Source organism: Mus caroli, chromosome 11 (genome assembly GCF_900094665.2).
Source record: "Mus caroli chromosome 11, CAROLI_EIJ_v1.1, whole genome shotgun sequence".
NCBI lineage: Eukaryota > Metazoa > Chordata > Mammalia > Rodentia > Muridae > Mus > Mus caroli.
In genome coordinates this window covers 110,506,360-110,528,373 of record NC_034580.1, presented here as the reverse complement: position 1 = coordinate 110,528,373, position 22,014 = coordinate 110,506,360, and the positions used below count along the sequence as shown (strand labels likewise).

Here is a 22,014-nt window from a genome sequence, read left to right as displayed (position 1 = left end):
CGAGTGCTGGGATTAAAGGCGTGCGCCACCACGCCCGGCCTGCCTTCTGTTCTTGAGACAGACACATGAGACAGGGTCTCATGTATCCCCAGATGGGCCTGATGCTCCCCATATAGCTAAGGATGACCCTGACTCCACATCTCCCTGGGATTGCAGGCCTGCGGCACCATGCCTGGTTTCCAATGTTACTCTTTAGTTGGGACTGAGCAGTGCGTGGAGCTGTGCTGTGCTGTGTGTGTTCTCGTTCTCTCTCTCTCTCTCTCTCTCTCTCTCTCTCTCTCTCTCTCAGACCATTACCCCACTGGCCTGCCCTCGTGCCCTGACTGACGTCATGGTCAGTAAACATCCCCTCCCAGGTTTTTCTCCTCGGAAACTGTCAACCGTCAAGCTCAGTCTATCCTTTTTCCTATTGATTCTAACCAAAAGCCAAACTTGAAATCCATCTGTGTAAAATTTCATGCTTGGCTTGACTCCAACATTCCAGCCTGGGTAAATCATCTGCAACCTTGACTCTGTCATCCCTCATAGCCTAAGTGGTCCACCCCTCCGGCGATCACGAGGCCAATCAACCAGCTTCCCGAGTTCTCATCCACAACACTAACTCAGGAATAGGCAAGTATGAGAGGGCACACTAACACACACACACACACACACACACACACACACACACCACATTCCTTCCTTCCTCCCTCCCTCCCTTCCTCCTTGAGACAGTTGTAGCTTGGTTGTCCTGGAACTCACCATGCTCAGTTCCAGTCAGTATTGTTAGCGTTCAAGCAATATCAGCACCCACATTCTGAGTCACTCTGCCATACCATCACTCCGCCCATCCCTCTCCAGAGTGTCACTGGAGGTGTCATGTGACAAAGCATTAACTCAGGAAAAGCGTGCTTTTTTTTTGTTGTTGTTTTGTTCTTTTTTCTGAGACAGGGTTTCTCTGTGTAGCCCTGACTGTCTTAGAATGTAGACCAGGCTGGCCTTGAACTCAGAAATCCGCCTGCCTCTGCCTCCCGAGTGCTGGGATTAAAGGCGTGCGCCACCATGCCCGGCTAAATAAATCTTTAAAAAAAAAAAAGAGTAAGGTAGACTAGAACCAAGGACCAGTCCTTCAGACAAGTAGCAAGGGACTCTTACCCTAGAGTCACACCCTTCAACACTTCCAGGGGGCACTAACTGCAGCACACAGAGCTAGCATGCTCATGGCTGGGTGCTGGGTGGGTGGGGCTCTCACACAGTGCTGTGAACCCTCATCCCTCAGTCAGAGTGCAGGGGAAGATCTACCTAAAGCTCCTGATCCCACAAGATGTGGAAGCCAACTTCTGGGGCCAACTTCTGATCTCGCAGACCCAGGGTGGCAGTGGAAGGGGATAGTGGTGTAGAGAAAAGAAATGCCCATATCCACCTGGTCAATTGAAGAGAGACCCATTTGGCTGTCCAGGCCTGGCCCTGGCCTCATAGAAGGGTTGGGGGTCCACTATGCTGACCCACATCACCACACTAGAGACAGATTCCCCATGCTTGGGCGACAGACAGGTTGCTCATCCAGGTGTTAGCTTGGAGTGAATGTGGCTAGACACTGATGAGACGCACAGACATGAGGGGTTTCCTGGCCATAGGCTAGCTTTCCCTGTACATAGGACACTCACCAGCAGAGGAGCCCAGCCACCACCGCCGTCCAGGTCACGCAGCATGATTCCTGCTGCTTGGTCTGCACCGTGTGGTCCCGCCGGCAGCAGCATGTGCACACCAGGTAAACGGCGAGGAAGATGAGATTCAGGCCCAGGCCAATGGCAGCCAACACCCCCAGGAAGAGCAGCGACTGTAAGAGAGACAGGCTGTGTCAGCTTCGGGCCCAGCAAGGGGTGGGGGGATGGGGTCCTCAGAATCATACAGCATCCTTATGCCCAGCCCTCTAGACAGACAGCCTGCCCTACATTTGGATGCCAGGGTGGCGAAGCAGACAAGCTCAGCAGGAGAAGGGTCGGTAGGGGTAGGGGGAAGGGGGAGGGACAGCTGAGGGGGTAATTCGCCTTATCAAGCTTAGCAGGATCTAGAATCTGCTAGAAGACAAATCCCCAGACACCACCATGTGTGAGAGACTCTAGTTTAACAAAAGCGAGGAGATCCACCGGAAATGTAGGAGGGATCATCGCTGGCTAGAGTTCTATACAAAAGAGACAGGCGGCCGTGGTGGCGGAGTAACAGCACTCAGCCCTGTTTTCCCGACTGCAGGTGCTGTGTGACCAATGACTTCACACTCCGTCACCATGATGGACGGTGTCCCCTAAGACTGCAAGCCGAAACGGTCGCTTCCCTCTTCAAGCTTCTTTTGCTAGGAATCTTATGGCAGCCACGACAAAAATAACTAATCCAGCGACGTAGCATGGCTAAGCCCAGGTTTCTGGCTGAAGATGCGGTCCAGGCCAGGCCTGATGATGACAAGCCCTGAGCCACTCAGGAGAGTGAGGAAGACCAGCTGGCTGCAAACAGGGCTGTGGACCTCTGGTACACTGGGCTGGAAAGAGACAGAGCCTGGGCAGTGAGATGAAACTTAGGGACCAGGTGACACTAAGCTAAGGCTGCAGAGGATCATGGGTACTGCCATACCTAGGTCTCACCATACCAGAGCAATCTTGTTATGCCAAAACGGAATGTCTTTTCTGGGTGCTGGGGCTCTCTGGAGTCCTTAGAAGCCAGTTCTGTGCTCAAGGATGGGTAGAGAGTAGACAGGGTGGATAATCTTTGGTGTCCTCCTTGCTGCATCATGCCAGGGAAAGCTGACCCACAATGCCATTGGTAGCAGGCAGGGCAGACTGTTGAGGGTGTGTGTATGTGTATATGTATGTGTGTACGTGCGCATGCATGCGTATACCTTGTTAGGCCCTCCTAGTAGGTCAGAGTTTTCAAAGGGAGCTGTTGTCTGTCGGGAGGCCCAGGTGTCCCCCTCCACTGTATCTTCAAATCCCTTGATTTGGCCAGATGGACACCAGATGGCCCCGGGATCAGTGGCCGTCAGCCAGGGCTGGACCTGGCTCTACGTCAGGCTCCTGAGCTGACAGCCTCCTGGCTTCCCATGAGGCCTCAGTGTTGCCCTCACCCAAAGTCCAGTGTCCCAGGGGATGGGGGAGGGGGTAGCTCTAGCTGGTTCTTTGGTTAGGGAACCTGTGTGGGTGGTAGTGATCTGGTGATGGCCACAGGACACCAAGGTCTGAGAGAGAATACTCTGCAGGGCGAGCGCAGAGTGGTGACTTGCTGTGCAGAGGCTGGTGGCTGTGGGCTAGGTGGACTGTATGCAGATGACCCCTGTGGGTGGCTGTTCAGCTGCCTATCTATGTGAGGATGCAGGCAGCCTGTGGGGCCTCTGACATGGGCTGTCCTGATGCGAACCCTGATTGGACAGGCGTCTCAGTCTTAGGGACAAATCTGGAAGTGACAGGTCAGCTGAGAGGACATGTGAGATGTCTCATGTCACTTAGCACAGGGCTTCCACTTCCACCCCAGCAACACTCAAGCATGGAAGGGACCTCTTTTTCCTCTTCCTCCTCCTCCCCTTCTTCCTTCTCTAGGGAGGTAGAAGGTGGGGCAGCAGCTCTGAGCACAGCATCCCCACAGTCCCCAGCTGAGGCAGGAGGCCTGGACTACTCCCTAGCACACCTGTCCCTCAGATTGACCTCAAGAGGCTCTTGTCCAATAACGCAGTGGGAAGTCACTGCCTACCTCCCTGGAAGGTATCTTTCACTGCAAAGGAGGCTGGGGGTGGGGGAGGGGAGCTTTAGAGGCTCACTACACAAAGTCACCATACTACACACTGGCCTCTGACAAAAGAGGGATACCTCCTTGGAGCTGGAGAACAAGTCAGACCCAAAAAGCCCACCCTGGGCCAAGGCCATCACAGCCGGAACTAGGAGGAGCTGAGGCCTCGGTAGAGAAGGCGGTGTGCTTGCTCGGTAAGCTGGAAGGCCAGGTTTCCCTCCCCACATCACGGAAGACTGGGCATGGTGGTGCGCATCTAAGTGGTCCCCACTTGGAGGGAACACATAGGCCTGACAGATGATGTTCCCTTTGAGAACCCTGAGCTGGTGGGTGGGCCTGAAGAGGCTGGAGGATCAGAAGCTCAATGTCATCTTAGTCTGAGCCATGTGAGACCCTGTCTCAAAAATCAACAATAAGCAACGGTGTGATGATCTGAATGAAAATGGCCCCACTAGCCGGGCGTGGTGGCGCATGCCTTTAATCCCAGCACTCGGGAGGCAGAGGCAGGTGGATTTCTGAGTTCGAGGCCAGCCTGGTCTACAGAGTGAGTTCCAGGACAGCCAGGGCCATACAGAGAAACCCTGTCTCGAAAAAACAAAAGAAAAAAGAAAAAAAAAGAAAGAAAGAAAAAGAAAAAGAAAATGGCCCCACCATGTGCCCATAGGAAGTGGAGCTATTAGGAGGTGTGGCCTTGGAGTGGGTGTGGCCTTGTTGGAGGAAGTGTGTCACTGGTGTGTGTAGGCTTTGAGGCTGCAGAAGCTCAACTCAGGGGCACGCTCTCTCTCCCCCCTCCCTCTCTCCTCCCTGCTCCCTGAGATAATAGAACTCCCAGCTCTTCCAGCACCATGTTGGCCTGCGTGCTGCCATGCTTCCCACCACGATGATAATGGACTAAACATCTGAACTGTAAGCCAGTCCCGATGAAATGTTTTCCTTTTATAAGAGTTGTCTTGGTCATGGTGTCTCTTCACAGCATGGAAATCCTGACGAGGGCAAATGACAGCAGAATCCCAAAGAACCATACAAGGCTAGAGCTGGCCCCATGCCAACTTAACTCATCCTAGTGTTTTCAAGTGCAGAAGCAACAGGTTAATGTCAGCAGAGGTTAACAATCTTCTCCCAGTAGGTTAACTTCTTTAAACTGACCCACTCAGCGGGGCCAACACACAGAGCCTTGTGGGTGCAAAGGCCATGGTTGGGTCCCCATGGTGCCCTTGAGCTCACGATGTAGCCCAGGTTTTCCTTACACTCTTGGTATTCCCCTGCTGTAAGTGCTGGGATATCAAGTGTGTCCCACCACACCCAGCTCTAGAAATGACACTCTGTGGCTGGGCATAGTGGCACACATCCGTGTTCATGATCCTAGCGATCAAGAAGGTAAGGTCAAGCCAGCTTGGACTTCAGAACCAGATCCTGTTTCCAAAACCTAAAAATAAGCCCCCCTCTCTCCTCACAGGCTCTGAATTCCCACCACTAAGAAGCAGGTCTCTGCCCTTGATGATTTGTAAGGCGCTGTGCTTCCAGATACACTGTGAGCCAGCAGTTCCACGTCACGGAAAGGAGGGTATGTGTCCCCCTACCAGGTCCACATACACTTAGATCCACGGTCACTCAGTCCAGTGGCAGTCACCAAACACTGGAAACCGTGCAGATGTTCATCAAAAACACACACCGTGCGCAGTGGTCATGTGACACGACGCCACACAGGCACCAGAGGGCAACAGCAGCTATATATAATGTGGGTAAATCTAACAAGGAATGGTGGGGCCATGGATTAGTAGCGACAGGTTGAGTGTACATGCAGTGCAGTCGGAAGTGACCATCCGTGCCAGTGGAGACGAAGCCACTAAGGCCAGTGCAGCCATGCCTTGGGTGGTCAAGGGTCACCCTGACTGGGATGCTGTGTTCGGGCTGGGCATGCACTGCCATGCTCAACTTCAGGATGAGGTGTCACATTAGCGCTGAGGGCTATGGGGATGGCTCAGAAGCAAAGATATTTGCTGTCAAGCATGAGGACTTGAGAGTGGATCCCACTTCCTGTATAAAAGGCTGCATTGGCTCTCTCTGCTCTCCCACCCCACCCCCCGTCTCTCTCTTTCTCATACACACAAACCTCAGTAACCCCAGAACTGTGGAGGGGAGGCAAGAAGGAGGTTTGTTGGCCCCCAGTCTATTTCCAAGCAAGCACAGTGAGAGACCCTGTCTGAACAGAATAGGGACGAGCATAATACAGCCAGACACCTGGTATCTTCTTCTGTCTTCCATGTATGAGCCGGCATGTACACCTGCACACACATATGTGTATAACACACACACACACACACACACACACACCTTTCTAAAAATAAAAACTGACTCAGCTGAAGAGTTAAGAATGGACATGTTCCAGTAAGTTATTTTGAACACATAAATATATATTTTACATTTTTATTATTTGTTAATCTTTTTTGTTTGTTTGATTTTCAAGACAGGATTTCTCTGTATAGCCCTGGGTGTCCTGGAACTCATTCTATAGACCAGACTGGCCTTGAACTCAGAAATCTGCCTGCCTCTGCCTCCCAAGTGCTGCGATTAAAGGCATGCGCCGCCACTGCCTGGCTTATTTGTTAATCTTATGTGTGAAGTTCACACACATGCCACGGCTCTAGCACTGGGGTCAGAGGACAGCTTTAGGGAGTCAATTCCCTCCTTATGCAGTGTGGGTCCTGGGTATTGAATTCAGGCTTGACCGCAAGTGCCTTTACCCTCTGAGCCATTTCACCAGCCCCTGAACATATTTTCAATAATGACCTATGCTGCCAAATGAACGGTGCAGCTACCTTCATTCCCAGGATGGTCTCCTCTGTGTTTCACCCCAAGCAGAGGGAACCACTAACCCTAACAGGTGTCCCCACTCAGGAGGGAGATGACACAAGGATTGCCTTTCCAGTCTCTGCAAACTGGCTCCAACTGCTCTCTGTAGCTGGATTCCAGATTTCTGATTCGGAGAATCTGTGAGCCTAGGTTTCCTGTGGAGTCCCCAGAACTCCTGCACCCCAGGTCTCCTGGACAGCCCTGGGTCTGAGCCCTCTCCAGGCAGTTAGCCTCAATTAGGTACTGGTAACACAGGCTAGTGCCCTGGGTAGGAAGCCCAAATGCAGGTGGGGGTGGGGCTTGTTAGCTGCTCACTCCAAGAGCCTTAAGCAACTAAAAGATTAGAGCTAGTAGCTTGGTGGTCAGTGGGCCAAGGGCCAAGGGGACAGAAAGGGGAAGGAAAGTAGGAAGAGAGAGAGTGGGGGAAACACAAGAGGGGCTCCTGTCACTCGGTGTCACCTACTGCTCTCAACAGGCCTCCATTCCTAACCAGTACACATGGATGGGATGGGAGGGAGAGTGGGAGTGGGAGAGGGGGAGAAGGAGTGGAGAATTCCGCTCATACACCCTCAAGCAATTGCCAGAGCTTAGAAAGGCCAGTCTCACATCACCCCTAGCCTCCTACTGCCCCACCCCACCCCTGCCTGTCCCAGCACCATGGCCAAACTTAGCCTCTCTGACATCAAAGGTTCTTCCATTATTTCTGGTTTATCATTTGCAGTCCAGGCCACCCTGGTACTCAGGCTAAGGGGACAGCAGCGACCACTGTAGACAGACCCCCGGGAGTACAGATGGCAGTTTCAGTGGTGTGCCAGCCTCTGGCTGAGGCAGGGGGAGTATCCGCATGCTCTATAGGGAGAACACAACCTTAAAGCCTGGGAAGGGTTAACTCCTTGGGGAACTGGCGTGACAGCCCGATGACCATGACTCCCAAGTTCAGATGTAATGAACAGGCTTCCTCATCCTGACCTTGGCTCTTTTCCCACGAGGCTGTGCTTTCTAAAGCCTGCTTTTTCCTCCGATCTGCCTCCAGCTGAGCATGCTGGTCTTCTCCCAGAATTCCATACTCTGTCCTCAACGCACTCAGTTGGGTCAAAAAGATGGGAGTCTATAGCCCACGCTGGCCTCAAACTCTTATGAAGCCAAGAGTGACTTTTTGTTTGTGGTTATTTCATTTTATTAATTTATTATTTCATTTATTAATTTCAATTTATTAATATAGAGAGGTTCTCTCTATAGCCCTGGCTAGCCTGGAACTCACTATGTAGACCAGGCTGGTCTAGAACTCACAAAGATCCCACTGGACTCTGCCTCTCAAGTGCTGGGATTCCAGACGTGTGTCACCACAGTTTCATAGGGTACTGGGGATGGGACTCGGGCTTTGTGCGTGCTAGACAAGCAAGCACTCACAAGTGAGCTACATCCTCGGCTTCTCACCGGGGACTCTCAGGACACTGAGACTCGAGGAAATCCAAGCCAAACCACGACAACGAACTCCTCCTGTATCTCCTCTCACATGGCCCGCAGAAGGCCCGAGATGGGTGTGCTGTCCTCAGATCCAACAGGAAGTCCTACGGACATGACATCATCAGAGTCTGGCCTCTCCTGAGAAGCTGGTGGACAGTGAGGGTAACAATAATTCCCCAGATAAGGACGGAACTGAAGTGGCTTCTCTGAGAGACACAGCTCAACTTTGTAACTTTCTAACTGTCCTCAGGGCTGCCGAATGGGCACCTAGCCAACTAGGGCCTCCTTCTCAGGCAGGGATTACAGCATTGGCCACCTGCTTCCCTCCTGTGAACTCCAGAGCCCTTTTGCTAGATCTCTGAAGCAGAGGTCATCTCCGACTTCCAGGCTTGCTCTCCTGACAAAGGCGATGAGATGCGGGATGGGGATCCAGGCTGCTCCCTGCTACAGACACCCAGCCCAGCAGAATTCCGGGTCTACTGCCCTGCTTGCCCCTGACGGGCCCACAGCCACTTCCTGCAAATGGCTGGGAATGTAGAGGCTCCCTGAGAACTCAGGCTCAAGTTCAATGAGGGGGAGGATGAGGAAGACCAACTACAGGAAACTAGGAACTTCCACTGTGCCCAAGGACACCAGGCAGAGGGCAGGAAAGGTGACACACAGCTGTAGTTCCATACTGTAGGGTACGAAGGCAAATGGATTGCCAGGTGGAAGCTAGCCTCAAATACACAGGGAGACTCTGACTCAAAAATAAATAAGTGAATAAATAAAATAAAAAGGAGGGCTCAATGCAGATGTAGCTCAGTTGGTAAAGTACCTGTCCCACAAGTAGGAAACCCAGGGTTCCACCCCCAGCATCTTGTAAACAAGGCATGGACGCACACACCTGTAATCCTAGCACGTTGAAGGTAGAGGTAGGGGTTCAATATCATTATCATCAAGAAGTTCAATATCGCCGGCCGGTGGTGGCGCACGCCTGTAATCCCAGCACTCGGGAGGCAGAGGCAGGCGGATTTCTGAGTTTGAGGCCAGCCTGGTCTACAAAGTGAGTTCCAGGACAGCCAGGGCTACATAGAAACCCTGTCTCAAAAAAACAAAAACAAACAAACAAACAAAAATCATCGTGGCTGTGTGGTGAGTTCGAGGGCAGCCTGGGCTACATAAAACCCTGTCTCAGACAAACAACAAAAACAAAAAAACAAAACCTCAAACTTAAGGGCTGGCAAGATGGCTCTACAATTAAAAAGACTTCCTGCTCTAGCCCAGGACTAGGGATCAGTGTCTAAAACCTACAGGGTGGCTCACAATCTCGTCTGTAACTCCAATTCCAGGGCATCCAACCTCCTCTTCTGGCCTCCACTGGCCAAAGAAAATCTCAGGAAGCAATCTAGGTCCTTCTTACTCAGGAAAGTTCTGGATCACAGTGGGTGCTTACCAGGTAGTCAGCTCTTCTAAGCCCAAGCACAGAGCTGTCATTCTTTGTGGGACCTTGAAAGGCACCCTGGTTCCCAGTTGAGCTAAGGTGCCTTTCACAGTCCCACAATTCCTGGAGCCTGACTGCCTATTTACAAGGCTGTAGGTGCATATCTACACCTGTGCATGTGGCTGTGCGGGCACACACACACACACACACACACACACACACACACGGGAGTACACTCATCCGTGCAAATGTACACATACATACACACATGCATTCACACATACACACACACACACACACACACACTTTTTTTTTTTTTTTTCCAGAGATAGGGTTTTTCTGTGTAGCCCTGGCTGTCCTGGAACTCACTCTGTAGACCAGGCTGGCCTCGAGCTCAGAACTCTGCCTGCCTCTGCCTCCTAAGTGCTGGGATTAAAGGTGTGCGCCACCACTGCCCGGCACACACACACACACACACACACACACACACACACACGCACGCACGCACGCGCGCGCGCCTTAAAGTCCACATTGTGACTTTCGAATGCATTTTTCAGTTTTCCCCCTGCTCAGGGTCTTCGGCTCTCTTCCTCTCTATTTTACAGGGCACTGTCCTTAGTTAGACACCCATCACCTCAGGGTCATTTGTCTAATGACTGCATCAATGGGTCCTGTGATGTCCTTACTGTGAATACTCAGTAGAATAACTCATGGGATGAGAGAAAAACTTCCATCTGCCTGTGGCCACACACCCATAGGAAGGGCAATGCCCCTGCCTCAGACAATCCTCACCTCAGAGACACCTCAGCCACTGCTAACCCTTGTTGTATGCCACTCAGGCCCTAGCACAACACTCAGCCCCAAATTAAGTTTGCAGAGGACCAAGACCACTTACAACAGAAGGTGACCTTGTGAACTAACCAGCTGCTCAGGAGGAAAGAGACCCCTGGTCAGACAACTCGGGAACTTAAGGAACTAGGAGTAGCCTTAATTAAATAACACCCAATGCTAGACAGCCATTAAGGCCCACCACATTCATCTCCAGGGACTTTGCTACAACTAGCTGAACTAGGATGGGGGCAGGGGCGGGGCAGGCGCAGTTGTCCTGGGAAAGAACTGGAGCAAAAGGTTTGGGGGTCAGGACCCTGGGAGCAAGGACCATGAGTGGGACTCACCAGCACCACACACCTGCCTATCCCTAGACTGGGGTGGGTGGGGTCAGGCTCAGGCTGTGGGGGTGAGGGAGAGCCCTGTCAACCCTTTCCAAGCCAGAGGTCCCTTGACCCAGCTGAGGGGCTAGATTGTTTCCAGGAGAGAGGAGAAAATATGGTTGGGACCCAGAGCGCAGGATCTGGGCTCTCTCCACACCCCCAACACAGCTGTTCGGAAACCATATCCGTCCCCTTTTAAGCACTGGCTGAAGGAAGACTCCCTGGTGCTTTGCCCGTAGCCACCAGGCCTCAGGGAACAAGTCTTCCTTCCAGGGCCAGACAAGACTTGGGGGGGGGGGGTCAGCTGCAGTGCCTAAGGCTGACAGTGCCTCCAGTAGCCCAAAGGGGGTCCCATCCTCCCAGAAGAACAGAAACCAACAGCCCAAGCCCGCAAGTAGTAGAGCCATTGAAAGTTATAATTAGACTCCGGGGTACTGGCTCTTCTTGGGCAGAGCACAGCACACGGATCAGGAGCCCCTGGCCTCAGAATGAGGACAATCTGGGAGGACAAGAAGCCACTCCTGAGCAGTCTAGAGAAGCCCTGTTCAGCCAGATGCCCCACTATGGAGATTAGGACACCGTGCCAACCACTGCAGGTCAAAGTCCAACATGAGCACAGTGCTCTGAACTAATAATGGGCCTCCTCCCAAGTCGCCGCAGCCCCTGAATCTTTGACCCAGCAGAGGGAACTGACTCAGCCGGGCCCGCAGAGGCCGCCGTGGGTTTAACCACGGCTGAGATCTGCTGAGAGACCGTAGCAGGGTCTGGAAAGGAGGTCAGAAGCCTGGACCTGCCCACCAAACCCGCAAGGGAACGTCCCCCTTCATCAGGGACAATTAAGAAGTATAAAGATAAGGAGGGTAGCTGGCCCGGGAACCAAGACCTCAGAATTTCAGGGCCTAGAAGTTTATAGGGAAGGGACGCCAGAACAGACAGGGCAGATGCTGGACATGGTGCGAGACGGGGTGGATCTGAAGTCACCTTCCATCCTGAACTCCAACAGCTGTGGGGTTTTGGCATCCAAGAGGTTAGTCACCCACGCCGCTTCTTTCAGCCCCGCAGCCTTTGTGAAGAAGCCAAGGCAGAGGTATTGGCAGTGGCTGCTACCCTGCAGGCTGGGGAAAGGAGTGCAAAGGACTCCAGAGACTCAAGTCGGTTTCTGCCTAAACTTTTCTCAGGCCATCAGGGCCGGGAGAGAAAACGTCTGGTGTCAGAGTCTCAGAAGGGGAACTTTGCAGCACCTCTACGCACCCACACACCTCGGCCGCCAGTCACCCCAATTCAGATGCCCCACCCCCACTATAAGTCTTTGGAAGGCTCAGCCCCCGTCACCGGAGCGCTGCCTCCGCGTCCTTCCTCTTCTTCCCCAGTGTACTCTACTCCGACCTTTCCAGCTTTACGAACTCCGAGATTTCCAGCTAGGTCGAGCGTCCCGGCCAAAGAACCCGGGAGAGCCGAGAGGGCCCAAATGGGGACCAAGGGGGTCTGAGAAGCGCGGAGAGCGCGGGATGCCGAGGCAAGAGAGAAAAGAGTGAGACCTGGACGAGCGCAGGCCGGCTCTGGCTCTCACTCTGAGGGTCCCTCTCCGTGGCTCGGATCATGGGCTTACCTCCTGGTAAGTTTCGTCGCCGGGGCTGAAGGTGCTGTCTACTCGCTGCAGGCGCAGGCCGAGGTGCGGAACGCTGTGCAGCCACACGACCCACCAGGGCGCGATGTACTCCACGCGCGCCGCCGGCATGGCTTGCACAAGCTGCAGCGGGTCCACTGCCACTGCCAGCGCCGCTACCACCACTACCCGGCTCGGAAGCGACCCGGCCCCGCCTCGCCTAAACCCCGCCCCATGTCCAGCCCTAGGCGAGGACACGCCCCACCATGCAAGAGGCTCTGCCCAGGTCCCGCCCCAACCTCGGGCCCTGCCCCACCTCTCCTCTTGAGCCTCTTCCTGGACACACACACCCACTCCAAAAATTGGCCTCAAAAACATGCCCTGATCCTTGCTATCACATCAGAATAGTGGCCCAGGTCTGATGGTGCATGCCTTAGGATTGTAAGGCAGAAGGATCAAGAATTCAAAGGTCATCCTCAGGTCTGTTATGAGTTGGAAGGCCAGCCTGGGCTATGTGAGACCTGATCTTAAAAAAAGGCAAGATTTTGAAAAAAAGACTAAAGTGCCAGTGGATAATTAGTAATCATTACCTAGGAGGCTGGGCTAGTCCCTAATTCATTCTTCTATTATTATTATTATTATTAATTATTCCCCAGACTGGGTCTCACTATGCTTTCTGTCCTGGAACTCATTATGTAGAGCAGCCTGGCCTTGAACTCATAGTGATCTCCTTCCCTTCCTTCCTGCTCCACCACACCCGGTTTATTTGTTTATCCCAGTGTTTGGATTAGAACCCATGGCCTCAAGCATGCTAGACAAGGCTGAGCCCTTTAAAGACAGAGTCTAAAATGGGAGGTGGTGGTGCATGTTTTTAGTCCCAGTATTTGGAAGACAGAGGCAAGCAAATCTCTGTGGATATGAGGTCAGCCTGGTCTCCAGAGTGAGTTCCACAACAGCCAGAGCTAAACAAATAAACCTTGTCTTGAAAAACCCAAGTTGGGGCAGAGGAGATAGAGACTAAGTTGTCTAGATTGGCTTTGAACCCAGGGTCATCCTGCTGTGAGCTTCTGAGGGTTGGAATAATGGGCTATGACGTCACGAATGATGAGATTCACTCTAGATCACTTATACTGGAATCTACTGTATGAATCATGTGAACTCATGTTCCTTTGGGCTCCTAGAGGGGAGGGGTGGACAGAAAGAACACAGGGAAGGAGGACCACTGTACTGGCTATTTTTGTGTCAACTTGACACAGCTGGAGTTATCACAGAGAAAGGAGCTTCAGTTGAGGAAATGCCTCCATGAGATCCAACTGTAAGGCATTTTCTCAATTAGTGATCAAGGGGGAAAGGCCCCTTGTGGGTGGGACCATCCCTGGGCTGGTAGTCTTGGGTTCTATAAGAGAGTAGGCTGAGCAAGCCAGAGGAGGCAAGCCAGTAAAGAATATCCCTCCATGGCCTCTGTATCAGCTCCTGCTCCCTGACCTGTCTGAGTTCCAGTCCTGACTTCCTTTGGTGATGAACAGCAGCATGGAAGTGTAAGATGAATAACCCTTTCCACCCCAACTTGCTTCTTGGTCATGATGTTTGTGCAGGAATAGAAACCCTGACTAAGACAACCACCTAAGTTTCAGTGCAGACTAAAGCCCCAAGGTGTGAGTGTGGTTGGCAGAACACATGTGACGTCATCGTGTGCTAGGTTAGGGGGTATTTTGGTGGGGCAAGTAAAACAGGGGGTGCAGCCACACCAGGAGTCGTCACTTTGGCAGACCCCTGCAGGCCTTGGCCTTCAGCCCTCTGCCTACCTCAGAACCCAGCCCATCACGTCTCTGCCTTTTGGTTAGAATCAAGTGCAGAGCTCCCACCCCAAGTGCTGGGAGCACAAGGGTCTTAAGCAGGAGGTAGGTGGGCAGGTACCAGTCAACACGTTAGGTGGCAAACTCAGGGCCAGGCTTGGTTGGGAACAGTGCTGGGGAGCCAGCTGGAGGAGGATGCTTGGTACTGCAGGCAGAGGAAGGAAAGGAGACCCCAGAGAGGGCAGGGAGAATTTCTAACTAGGTGCTGTGGTGCCCCTAAAACAGACACTCTTGCTCTATCAAAGAACCTTGCTAGGAGTGCTTCCCTGCTCCCTGGCCACTAGGACTTCTCACAGTCAGCTCTGTTCTATAGTTGCTAGAGCCTGGCTGCTACATCTGCCCTGGACAGCCGAGGCACAATCAACCCCCTAACCCACCTTGTTCTCGCACAGATGTCTCACTAGTCCAGCATTGTCTAGGAATCCTCCCTACCCTAGGACACCTAGTGATGAGAAAAGTCTCTTTCCAGTTTCCTGTCTTTCCAGTTGTTTAGTAGGGAGGGGAGGCTCTAAACCTCGGTGATCATAAAACATGTCCAGTGCTTTTGTCCTGAGCTGGCATGAGGGTGGCTAGCTTGGGGGTGCCTCCACAGGGAACAGTTAGGCTGATGTCTCCAGAGGATTCCATGGTGGGTGGAAATCTTGTGGGGTGAGGGACTAATGGGCAGGGGAGAAAGGGAATCCAGTCAGGAAACCCCAAGATCTGCAGTGCAAGGGCCGGGCTGGGCTGTGGCTGCTTCCTAGTGGCCAGGGTCGGGGAGCGGCTTCTGAGTTGATGGAAATGTTCTGTGGACTTGAAAAGCCCGCATCCCTGTACAGCTAAGACTTGTAGGCCTACACCCAGTCTTTTCTAGTAAGACAGGGTCTTGCTAGATAGTCATGATTTCCTGGAACTATGTAGCCCAGGCTGGCCTGAACCTTGTAAGAGAAGTGAGGGCAGTTGAAGCACAGGGCTGACTTAAGTGCCCTCAGCCTTAGGACCTCTGATGTAGACCCCTGTAGCCAAGCAGAGAAATGTGAAGCAACTTCCCAGAGGCCACTTTTGAACCTCAGTCACAGGCAAGAGATACAGCCTTAGTCAGAACCCCCGAGGGCAGGGAGGTGCTGCCTGGGTGTCCCTGCACACCTGCCCTCAGCGGCCCCAGGATGCCTCTGCTCACTTCCGTGTTAATTTTGAACCTGGTATAGAGCCTGAGGGAGTAGTAATAAATACATGGCCACCAAGGGAGAGCTCAGTGCCAGGGCATTCCAGATGTTCCTGGTGTGCTGACACAGAGGTGAGGGAAGCCAACCAGGAGTGTACTACTGAAGAGCAGGCTGGGCCCTCAGCCTTGGTAAACCCATCACCTGAAGGCACAAAGACATTATTCAGTCTCTGGAGCCAGCCTGGACCGCAGAAGCACACCCTAAGTGACTCAGGATTGCCAGGGTAGGAGGCGCTGCATGAAAGTGCCTTCAGCAGACCACAAGGCCAAAGCCAGTCTCCTAGGAGCCAGAGCGAGCCTTTGAGAAATGAACTGGGGACAAAAACAAAACACCCAAAGCTGTAAACTGTCTCCCTTGGGAATTCCAGGCAACCACACTCTCATCCCACCCACTCCCCGGGGTAAACAAAACCCATGCCTCCCCAAAAAGCTCATAGCATATGCAAAAATGACCTCTTCCAGCAAGATCTTTACTTCCGGTTACAACCTGCTTGTTTAAGCACTTAGCTCAGCCTGCTGCAGTAATTTCCTAAAAGCAGAAAGCACTCCCAGTGGCAGTGCATTAAATTGGGCACTGCACACCTATGGTCCCAGCACTCAGGTGGTGGGGGCAGGACAGACTCAAAGCCAGCACCTGGGATGCATGTGCTACCTCAAAACAACCCCCTCCTCAGTTATGGGGTTTACTTACTGCAGTAGAGTGCCACCTGGTGGCAGGCCCAGTGGCTTTGACTTTGCCTGTCCCTTTTTAATTCTTGAAAATTATGTTGTTTGCTTGCATGCATGCATGTGTAGCGGGTGTGATGCAGTGCCCAGAGGCTCGGATCCCCCACCCCTACCCACTCCCTGTAGTCCATGGCAAGGCAACCCCACAGAAACCATCCTTTCTTGGCTTCACATTCCAGTCTTACAGAATGGAACACTTGTATCCAGGGGGTCCAAGGACGGGCTCATCCTACAGCTTCTCCCTCCCCCACCTTCATCTCAGAAGGTGACCCATCTCAAGGCCCACTTCCAAGCTTTGGGAGTATACACCAGCTCCCCTCCATGAAGAACAAGCTCTTCCAATTGCCTTCCCAGGGTATTAAAGTTTCCCCATACGTAGGCTAAAAGGAAGGCAATTCAACCACTGAGATCCCAGTTCAAGATGTGGGCTGCAGGAGGGGGCACTATCTCAAAAGCACTACCACTTCCCACCAGAGACTGAGGACACACAAAAGACTTTTCAGGGCTTTTAATAGTCACACGCAGGTCTGCTTCATTTCAGATCCTTCACTGCCAAACCTGGGGAAAGAAAAGATTGATGGTTGACACGACTCCCTCTGGAGCTACCCGGAGGCATTACAAGGCCCTTCCCTCCGCAAACCCAGGATTATCAATCAGATCAATCAGAGAAGGTTCTTTTTTTTTGTTTTGGTTTTTCGAGACAGGGTTTCTGTGTGTAGCCCTGGCTGTCCTTGAACTCAGAAATCCACCTGCCTCTGCCTCCCAGGTGCTGGGATTACAGGTGTGTGCCACCACCGCCCGACTCAGAGTAGGTACTTTTGAGAATTAAATGGACCATAATCGGCCTGGGACCAAGGAAGCCATTTCTGGGATCAGATAGAACCTGAGAATCTCAGCCATGGCAGACACCTCAGTCACCACAAAGTGGCTCTCCTAATGCTGCCCGTGACACTAGTCTCCCTCAGGCGTACTCACCTGGGGGTAGGGACTGCTTCAGTTTCTCTGCCTTCTCCTTGTCTGTGATAACCAGGGTGTAAAGGTACCTGCTGCAGCGAACCTTGAACTTCACATTATCCTTGTTCTTCTTGATCTTGACAGCTGCCAAGGAAACCACAATTAAGGATGAGAACCAGTGCAGAATCACACGGGTCATGTTCTTAAGTGGCCGGAATTTTCAGTCACCGCCACCTCAGACTTCCCTCTGCTCAGTGAGTCTTGGGGTTACTCAATTCATTTGCACATGCACACAAAACCTGAACACTAAACACAGCACCGCAGAACATTCTAGAATGACCCATGACCTTTCTAAAAGGACAGCCTATAGAGGAAAGAAGTGAGTTATCTTCTCTGGTTAATAATTTTCCAGCCTTCCACTTCTGGCAACCGATTCTCCATACAAGGGCGCTGGATGTACAGGATGGCTTTTAGGATGCTCCATTCCAGCGTGCAGGGAAGCGCCTCTTACACTTTTGTGGAACCCGGCTCTTATTTTATAGTTATGTGTAAATGCATGCCTGTGTGTGGGCACTGGCACGTGGGTGCAGATGCCTGGAGTCCAGAAGAGGTCGTCACTGCTACGGGCAGATTAGAGCGGAGGGATGCTGGGAACCCAACTCTGCAGCAGTAGTAAGGGCTCTCTCTCTAAAGCAGCAAAGAGCCTAATGCTTCAGACTCCAGCAGCCAACCAGACAGGCATTTGGTCTTAACCCCACAGAACAGCTGCGTGTGATCGGCGTGCACAGCCTTCACCAGGCACTGGTGCTCAAGGCACTGGTCACTCTGGCTTCCATCTTATCAAGTCCAAACATGGATGGCAGCACCCCATGCTGCCCCAGCCACTATCGCACTCCTGAATACTAACTCTCCTCTCTGGAGGTGAGTGAGGTCTGAGACCGGGTCCCACGTATCCGGACAGGTCCTGAACTCACTGTGTGGCAGAGGACTTTGAACTTCTCTGATCCTTCTGCCTCCAACCAAATGCACAGGGGTTAAAGTGGTGCCCTTCCCTGTCCAGTTAGGTCAGTGCTGGGAAACGGCCCAGAGCTCGAGGAATGCTAGGTAGGGGCCCTCACAGTCTCAGCCTCTGGGCATTGTCTAACTACCATATAGTGATTCCACTTCTGGGTAAGTATCCATATTGGTAAGTATCCAATATGAAGAAATAAATGCTGCGCCAGGCTGACAGAAAATGTGCAAGCAGCCCAGTGTCCACCAACTCAATGTGGTGCCCCCACACAGAAGAGGCGCTGACTAGGGCTTCTCACACATCTGTAATACCAGCACCCGAGAGACCCAGGCAGTTCAAGGTTAGAGAGAAGCCAGTGTAATAGTTGGGTGGGTAAAGGCAGCCAGTGTCAAACCCAATGACCCCAGTCTGGTTCCTGAGATCTGCCCCATAGGAGAGCCAACACCCTCAAGATCCTCTCGGGCCTCCACGTGTGCACACATACAATAAACAAAAACATAACGGGGAAAACAAGTCAGAAATGGCGGCCCAGGTCTACAATCCGAACACTTGGGAAGCGGAGAGAAGACTCCCTGAGCTCTCGATCTGAGGCCAGCTTGGGCTACAATATGAGTGCCACTGTTATTCGGGATCCATAGAGCCTATTTCTAAAACAAAACAAAACAAACCCACCAGAAATTGGGTCCAAAGGCATTTCTCCTAACCCATAGGCTTGATTCGTTTTCTTTAACTAGTTAAGGAACTGACAGGCCTGTTAGGCTGACCTCAGCAATCTGGAGGCACGCACGACCTCTGGTTCCACACTCTAAAGTTAAACAGGAGAAAAGAACTGTGGCCCGTGGCCGAGCTGAGACTTGGGAAGGCAGTGCCAAATGTTACAGGCCGGATGGAAAACACCAGCAAACCCCACTGAGCCCACCAGCAGGAGACATTCGCCAGGCTGGTGTCCGCTGGCCCACAGACAACCTGAGATCAGAGGCAACAGCCTGTCTGACGTGACAGAGTACACCTCAGGACCTTGCAAAGGCTCTTCCTGCCCACCTAGGTCTACTTCCGCTCATTATCTGGTGTTTATAAAGTCCGACCTGGAAGGAAAAGGAAGGCCCACAGGGCTATCTCACACAGCAGGGCTATCTCACACAGCGGAAGACCAGACCTCTTTTTAGCTGCCATGGGATGATAACATCACCCAAGGTCTCTCGCTAGACACATCCTCCCAAACATCCTTTAAGTAGCAGACAATTCCCTCTTCGTGTATGAAAGAACAATACAGAAAGCAGCAGGAGCCGACAAACAACTTTGAACCTGCTGGTTTTAATCTATTTTTGAGACAATGTAGCCAAGGAGAGCCTAGCATTTCCCCATCCCTTTGTCCCTGCCTCCGGAATTCGGGGACTACCCTCTGAGCACCAGGCCTGGCTCTGAATCCCAGCTCATGCCGAGCAGGCGCGAACCCAGCGCAGGAAGAAGCGCCTTGCTATGTAGGCCAAGGATGGCGTTGGATGCTCAGTTCTCTTGCCTCGGCCTGAGATTAAGCAGGCAGACCTGGGCCAGCACACTGGCTCTGCTTTCTCTCGTCACCTCGCACTCGTTTATTTGGAAGCTGAAGGTTACTGGTAAATGACACTTTTTTTCTTTTTTAGGACAGGGTCTCGCTACGCAGCCCCGGAGGGCTTCTAAATCCCAGCAATCCTCCGGCCTCCACCACACAGGCAGGCACCGTACTGAATTACAAGGCGCGCTGTGATCGGGGTGTGCACACGCGGCAATGCCGACCGACCTCAGTGAGTGTGACACACTGGGTCGCCAAGCTCGCCCTAACCTGCTGTTCCGAGCCGCCCGATGCCTCCCTCCGCCCGTCCCACGGGCTCGCCCTGAGCCTTCCGGGAGCCCGCACTCACACTTGGCATCCTTCCGCCGGGCTGTCAGCAGGAAGTCCTTGATCTCCTCAATTTTCCTAGGCTGCAACACAGGAGGGACAGAAGATGAGCCCGGGAGACGTGCGCGTCCCGGGGACGCCCAAGCCCGCCCCGATCCCTCGTCCCGCACTCACCATGGCGACGCGGGCTCGGCTCTGGCGTCCGTACCTGCGGGGGACAATCCCGAGTTAACCGGCCGCGATCCTGCTTCCCCGATCCGCCCCGCCGCACCCCTCCCTCCTCCCTCCCTCGCTCCCCGCACACCCGTGCTCCCTGCGCCCTCCCCGGCTGCGGATCGCCCCGGATTGAACGCCCTTCCCCACCTGCCCAGCACACTCACAGCGAGGAGAACCGAAGAGAACGGGAAAAGAACGAGGCTTCCGCTTCCGGACGGTTAAACCCGCCCAACAAAGGAAACTGAGTACGGTGTCTGCAAAGGGCCAGAAAGGGTGCGTTCATCATTTCAATTTCAGCAGTCCTGCCCTCTTCTGGTTCAGATTAGTAGTGCAGCTTCTTATAGCAATGGCGTTTGGCTGCCAGCATCACCCTCACCTCCCTTCTTATCCTTTCCCCTATTGTCCCCTCTTTCTGTCACTCATCTTATTATTATTATTTTTTACATTTTATTTTATGTTTTGTTTTTCGTGACAGGGTTTCTCTGTATAGCCCTGGCTGTCCTGGAACTCACTTTGTAGACCAGGCTGGCCTCGAACTCAGAAATCCGCCTGCCTCTACCTCCCGAGTGCTGGGATTAAAGGCGTGCGCCACCACGCCCGGCTACATTTTATTTTTTTTGCGTGTATATTTAGTTTGCTTGTATATCTGTGCATTAAATGAATGCAATGCTCATGGAGGCCAGAAGAGGGCATCGGATCCAGGGGAACTGGAATTACAAACAGCTGTGAAAAATGCCTCGTAGGTGCTGGGATCGGAACCCAGGTGTTCTGGGGGAGCAGCCAGTGCTCTTAGGACTGAGCGATAGCTCCAGGTCCAGAAGTGATTGGCTATTTATGTATTTGTTTATTTGAGACGGGGTTGGGTCACCTACCTTCTTCATGCTTATAACAGGCCCAGCAGATATGATGATAGTCCAAAGAGCCACTGTGTGCCTCCCTTGCGTGCGGCGCAGTAATTTATGATTACCACCTGGGTAATCAGAAATGGCTCCTTTATTGTATCTTGAGACCCATTATCCAGGTCAAGAATTGAGCCTCCCCTGGCCAGACTCCTCAGGCCAGCTCCCACCACACGTCGCTTCTTTAGACTTGTAAGAAGTGACAGCTTTGGGAAGGCAGCATTGCTTCCGTCTGCCCACTGGGTTCCCACCCGGCTCTAACTTCCTTAGCACCTTGTTAGTCTTTATGATAATGCCTTGAAGGTTAGGCTCCAGGAAACTTTAGGTAGTGATTTTATTTCCAACCACTTTTATTTTATTTCAACCGCCCTACAAATGTCTCCATTTTATTATGTTTGTCTCCCCCCTCCCCCAATTTAATAACTCACAACAGAATGTAATTGCCTTGTACTTATTACTGTGGAGAGCCTTCCCTCCCCGACCCCCACCCCCACCCCGGAGGATGAGCGCTTGGCCGTGAGGTTTTGAAACTCACCTCTTTCTCTCCTCCCCACTCCCTTCGCTGAGCTCCTGCCTCCCGGTGATACAGGGCAGAAAAACTAATTGTGCAGGAGTCTTTTTCAAGAACAGAGCTGTGCTTCGGCGACTGCTGGTAACTGTTGGGTTTCAGACCCCAGAACAAGCAGCTGAGGTGTATTTTACACACCAAAGCAGGCCTGGCCTCCAGCTTTTCCCAGCATCCCTCAGTCCCTACCTGGCAGACCCTTTTCCCAACCCTAAACTTTTAGGTCCACGGGCTGTCCACAACAGAGAAGGAATATGTTTGGTGGGGGTGTGGGGTGGAGAGGGGAGTTGAGACGAGAGAGAGAGAGAGAGAGAGAGAGAGAGAGAGACAGAGAGAGAGAGAGAGAGAGACAGAGAGAGACAGAGAGAGACAGAGAGAGACAGAGACAGA

At 52.6% G+C, this 22,014-nt stretch overlaps 2 protein-coding genes across 5 annotated transcripts in view; both read right to left on the bottom strand.

Moving 5' to 3' along the window:
- Positions 1–12,523, bottom strand: part of Ttyh2 (tweety family member 2) — a 45,753-nt gene extending 33,230 nt beyond the window's left edge. The window contains exons 1-2 of one of the 2 annotated variants that reach the window (XM_021177205.1): positions 12,317–12,523; positions 1,647–1,819 (exon numbers count right to left, since the gene is read on the bottom strand). In XM_021177205.1, coding sequence (XP_021032864.1) covers positions 1,647–1,819; positions 12,317–12,445 — 302 coding nt within the window. In that variant the 5' untranslated portion in view covers positions 12,446–12,523. The remainder of the gene's footprint in view (positions 1–1,646; positions 1,820–12,316) is intronic. The other variant, XM_029483852.1, reaches the window with a different exon arrangement.
- Positions 12,524–16,592: 4,069 nt separating this feature from the next.
- Positions 16,593–20,392, bottom strand: Rpl38 (ribosomal protein L38). Of its 3 annotated transcripts, none has more exons than XM_021177898.2 (5): positions 20,325–20,392; positions 20,119–20,152; positions 19,967–20,027; positions 17,075–17,197; positions 16,593–16,657 (listed from the first exon to the last, which is right to left on the bottom strand). In XM_021177898.2, the coding sequence occupies exons 2-5, from the start codon at positions 20,119–20,121 to the stop codon at positions 16,632–16,634; spliced, it is 213 nt and encodes a 70-aa protein (XP_021033557.1). In that variant the 5' UTR covers positions 20,122–20,152; positions 20,325–20,392; the 3' UTR covers positions 16,593–16,631. The 3 variants fall into 3 exon arrangements, with proteins under 3 accessions (XP_021033557.1, XP_021033558.1, XP_021033559.1); XM_021177899.2 differs by having other exon boundaries at positions 20,308–20,364; XM_021177900.2 differs by having other exon boundaries at positions 20,249–20,349.
- Positions 20,393–22,014: the final 1,622 nt, after the last annotated feature.